This window comes from Penaeus chinensis, chromosome 10, assembly GCF_019202785.1.
Source record: "Penaeus chinensis breed Huanghai No. 1 chromosome 10, ASM1920278v2, whole genome shotgun sequence".
Taxonomy (NCBI): Eukaryota; Metazoa; Arthropoda; class Malacostraca; order Decapoda; family Penaeidae; genus Penaeus; species Penaeus chinensis.
Genome location: NC_061828.1, coordinates 8,657,564 through 8,662,563, shown reverse-complemented (window position 1 = coordinate 8,662,563; position 5,000 = coordinate 8,657,564). Strand labels below are relative to the sequence as shown.

The window sequence follows — 5,000 nt, the reverse complement described above, 5'->3', positions numbered from 1 at the left end:
TCCTCTTCGTCATCATCCTCATCCTCATCTTTATCATCGTCCTCATCTTCATCATCGTCCTCATCCTCAGCTGCTTCCTCTTCGTCATCATCTCATCCATCTTCATCATCCGTCCTCATTCACTCGGCCTGCTTCTCTCTTCGTCATCATCTCTCTCTATCTTCATCCTCTATCCTCAGCTGCTTCCTCTTCGCCCCATCCTCACTCTCTTTCATCTTATTTCATTTCGTCCTCATCCTCAGCTGCTTCCTCTTCGTCATCATCCTCATCCTCATCTTCATCATCGTCCTCATCCTCAGCTGCTTCCTCTTCTTCGTCATTCATCTTCTCCTCATCCTTTCCTCTTCGTCATCATCTTCATCTCGTCCTCATCCTCATGTTCTCTCTCTTTCATCTCCTCTCCGCTGCTTCCTCTTCTCATATCTTCTCTTCGTCTATCCAGTGCTCCTCTTCTCTTTCATCATCTTCGTCCTCACCCTCAGCTGCTTCCTCTTCGTCATCATCTCTATCATGTCCTCATCCTCAGCTGCTTCCTCTTCGTCATCATCTCATCTTCATCTTCGTCTCATCCTCAGCTGCTTCCCCTTCGTACATCCTATCTTCATCTTCGTCCTCATCCTCAGCCTGCTTCCTCTTCGTCATCATCTTCATCTTCGTCCTCATCCTCAGCTGCTTCCTCTTCGTCATCATCCTCATCTCATCTTCGTCCTCATCCTCAGCCTGCTTCCTCTTCGTCATCATCTTCATCTTCGTCCTCATCCTCAGCTGCTTCCTCTTCGTCATCATCTTCATCTTCGTCCTCATCCTCAGCTGCTTCCTCTTCGTCCTCATCCTCATCTTCATCTTCGTCCTCATCCTCAGCTGCTTCCTCTTCGTCATCATCCTCATCTTCATCTTCGTCCTCATCCTCAGCTGCTTCCTCTTCGTCATCATCCTCATCTCATCTTCGTCCTCATCCTCAGCTGCTTCCTCTTCGTCCTCATCCTCATCTTCATCTTCGTCCTCCTCCTCAGCTGCTTCCTCTTCGTCATCATCTTCATCTTCGTCCTCATCCTCAGCCGCTTCCTCTTCGTCATCCTCATCTTCATCTTCGTCCTCATCCTCAGCCTGCTTCCTCTTCGTCATCATCTTCATCTTCGTCCTCATCCTCAGCTGCTTCCTCTTCGTCATCATCTTCATCATCGTCCTCATCCTCAGCTGCTTCCTCTTCGTCATCATCTTCATCTTCATCCTCATCCTCAGCTTCTTCCTCTTCGTCTCATCCTCATCTTCATCTTCGTCCTCATCCTCAGCTTCTTCCTCTTCGTCCACTCATCTTCATCTTCGTCCTCATCCTCAGCTGCTTCCTCTTCGTCCTCATCCTCATCTTCATCTTCGTCCTCATCCTCAGCTGCTTCCTCTTCGTCATCATCCTCATCTACTCTTCGTCCTCTCTCATCTTCATCTTCGTCCTCATCCTCAGTGCTTCCTCTTCGTCTCATCCTCATCTTCATCTTCGCCCTCATCCTCAGCTGCTTCTCTTCGTCCATCATCTCATGCTTCTCTCATCCTCATCTTCTCTTCATCTCATCTTCATCGTCCTCATCCTCAGCTGCTTCCTCTTCGTCATCATCCTCATCTTCGTCCTCATCCTCAGCTTCTTCCTCTTCCTCATCCTCATCTTCATCTTCTTCCTCATCCTCATCTTCATCTTCGTCCTCATCATCACCAGTTTCCTCTTCTTCATCTTCGTCTTCATCTTCATCCTCTTCATCCTCAGCAGCTTCCTCGTCTTCGTCCTCATCTTCACCAGCTTCCTCCTCCTCCTCATCATCAGCTTCCTCATCTTCATCCTCTTCTCCAGCAGCTTCTTCATCATCATCTTCATCATCCTCCTCATTGGCTTCCTCATCTTCGTCCTCATCCTCACCAGCTTCCTCATCCTCATCTTCATCTCCCACTTCCTCATCTCCATCCTCCTCCTCCTCATCATCATCATCATCGGCATCATCTTCATCATCTGCTTCTTCATCTTCATCCTCATCATCCCCAGCTTCCTCATCGTCGTCTTCGTCATCAGCACCATTATTGTTATCATCATCACCATCTTCCTCTTCCTCCTCCTCATTATCATCACCCTCCTCGTTTGCCTCGTCCTTATTGTCATCTTCATCATCATCAGCTTCATCCTCCTCATCATTATTAGCATCATCATCATCCTCACCTACATCATCATCCTCACCTTCATCCTCACCATCATCACCTTCCTTTACTTCTAGAAGCCTGCGGAAATTCATGCTAATGGCTGGACTCTCAACTGTTTCTGAAATCAGTCATGGCCTCTTGTTGAAATGCAATGGTTAAGGCCCTTTGCGTCACGATACAAGATGTCCTTCCGTGGTATAGGAAAGCGGAACGACCAGTTAGTGTCATTAGAAATTCTAAGGTAACTGTAGGCCTGGACTGAATAGGATTAGGGGTGATTGTGTGGACAAAGATTTCGCATCATATATTTAAGTTTGTGATTGTTCATAAAAAAAGGGCTGTCAGTGGTCCCTCGCCGCTTAACCCCGGACCCTTTGTGAGTCTATCAACTAACTTCAACATTTCAAAAGATCTGCATCGAAAGGTTGTTAAGAATAAACTTTGGAATTGTTTTTTTTTTTTAAAGGCCTGCTGGCTATTCTAATCAGGGGTCCATGGGAAAATTTATCTAAACAAATAGGGCCCTCGGTGGTGAACAAGTTGGAAGCCACTGATCTGTATGAAGAGGAATCTAGTAGAGTAACGTTAGGAGAAACAAATCTAACACGTCCATGGTAATGTACTGTCAAAATTAATTCTAAGACTTTAGTTCATAATGTAATTCATGACTAAAGGGCAACGGGGTGGCAATTAGTAACAAGTATTATTTATGCAGTGTAATATTCACTTAAAATCAATACTTTGGATACTAATCTTTATCTTTGTTATTGTCAATTTCCACTTTCTCTTATTTAGACAAAATGACACATTATTTAGAAAGCTAATACTATTCAAAAAAAATTATTCTAGTTAATAAAAATATCATGAATTTATTCAAAAGTTTTAGACGAACTATATATTCAAAGATTAGTTACGAACTTGACGTAGGACACCTTGTATCGTATATTTTTTCTCTTTTTTTTGTTTGTTTGTTTTACTAGTTCTTTTCTTGTTTAATTTGGGTTTGTCATGAGAAAAGGAAGACCTGGATTGCTATATTTTTTTTATCCTCGCTGATAATAAGAAAAACCCATATACAGTTATAAACAACAAGCTGCCGTTCTTTCTCTCTCAAATGAGCTGGCTATCTCATTATCCTCGGATATATGGGCATAATAAAGATATTTGGATACTGAATTCTACGGTGCAAAAAAATCGAGTTTGATAGTAATGATGATAATAACTATGATACTTAAAATAATAATGGTGATAATAATAATAATAATAATAATAATAATAATAATAATAATAATAATAATAATAATAATAATAATAATAATAATGATAATAATAATAATAATAATAATAATAATAATAATGATAGACGTAATAATAATGACAAAACAAATTAAAACAACTATAACAACTGATAGATAAACAATAATAAAAATAGAAAATAAATGAATAAATACATATATATTGAGTATGCATAATTCCAGGTCATCCTTGTAAAGGTTTTGGGGGAAAACAAACAAAGATGCTTACTTTTGTCTGCAATTAGCCAAGAAAAGATGCCCTTGTCGTCACCTGGGGATGCAACAGACGTGACCTAATGAGGGACACAGCTCGGGTCAGGTCAGGGGTCGTGTGACTCCCAACGCTTTGCTTTTGTTTTTTGTTTTTTGTTTTTTTTCCTTTTACACTGGAAGATATTGCCTTTAACTCTAAGCAGTCACAGTGTGCTTTGAGATTATTAGCTTTCACAAGTTTTGCATTACAGTGCCTGTTATGACAACCATTTTCCATGTCTACCAAAGCAAAGCATAAGCACTAAATGAAACTAAGATCTTGACAGAATTTATACCGGTTAATTAATTCATTTCAATCTAAGATAAATAGCAGCTTCCTTTCAGGCATAAACATATGTCCAATCACAAGCATGAGTAAAATGTTATTTATCCCATTTATAATTCAACCAATCACAAGATTCCAAAGAGATGTAGCTAATCACCGTGAATTATATGAACATCAATGGTCAGCCAATCAGAGCCGAGATCGTAAAGGTTTGGTCACGTGACACCTTAGTTCCGGACAGCTGATTGGCTCTATGTTGGACGCTGTCTAAGCCTCAGGACTGCTACATGCTTAAAACTAGATACTCTTTAAAGTCTACATTAGTCTACACTAAACATTACCAGTTTCAAAGTACTATGGTACTATTTATTAGTGATTTCCATGTGTAGATATTAAAGATGTTGCTAGTTATTATACCATACACGATTAGCGATAAACTTACAGAAATCACGTTCATTAGGATTCCCCTTGTCCATAGCATCTTTATTTAAGACACCATATCAAAAGATTATTACTGTTACTTTTTCTTAACTTCCTTGCTTAACTTCCTTGCTCATCGAATACTACTATAATGTTCTATATGCTAATTTCATTTTGCTTTATACATGATGTGTACTATTGTAATTTCGTTATTATTACGGAGTGGCACTACAATCGTTATTAAGGATAAGATAAAAGTAAGAACAATAATGGATCTCGATAATTCTTGATATATTCACAAATATCTATCTATTTATCTATCTATCTGTCTATATCTATATAGTTATATCTACACCTGAATCTATCTATCTATCTGTATATATCTATATAGTTATATCTACACCTGAATCAATCTATCTACCTATCTTTTTATCTATCTATCTATCTTTTTATCTATCTATCTATATTTCACATCTTAGTTCGTCGATCATTGTTCCTAGATCTCGTCTATACAAAATATCCCACTGACTAATCAATAACGTCGCGACCTCACGCCTTTCTTT

The 5,000-nt window shown here is 39.5% G+C and overlaps 1 protein-coding gene across 8 annotated transcripts in view; it reads right to left on the bottom strand.

Annotated features, from left to right (window-relative positions):
* Positions 1-5,000, bottom strand: part of LOC125029447 — an 86,790-nt gene that overhangs the window by 28,245 nt on the left and 53,545 nt on the right. For 5 of the 8 annotated variants that reach the window (XM_047619324.1, XM_047619323.1, XM_047619325.1 and 2 more), the window contains 2 exons: positions 3,709-3,750; positions 2,222-2,302 (listed from right to left, as the gene is read on the bottom strand). The exons of the other annotated variants lie outside the window; for them this stretch is intronic. In XM_047619324.1, the coding sequence (XP_047475280.1) occupies positions 2,222-2,302; positions 3,709-3,750 (123 nt within the window). The remainder of the gene's footprint in view (positions 1-2,221; positions 2,303-3,708; positions 3,751-5,000) is intronic. 8 annotated transcript variants of the gene reach the window in all.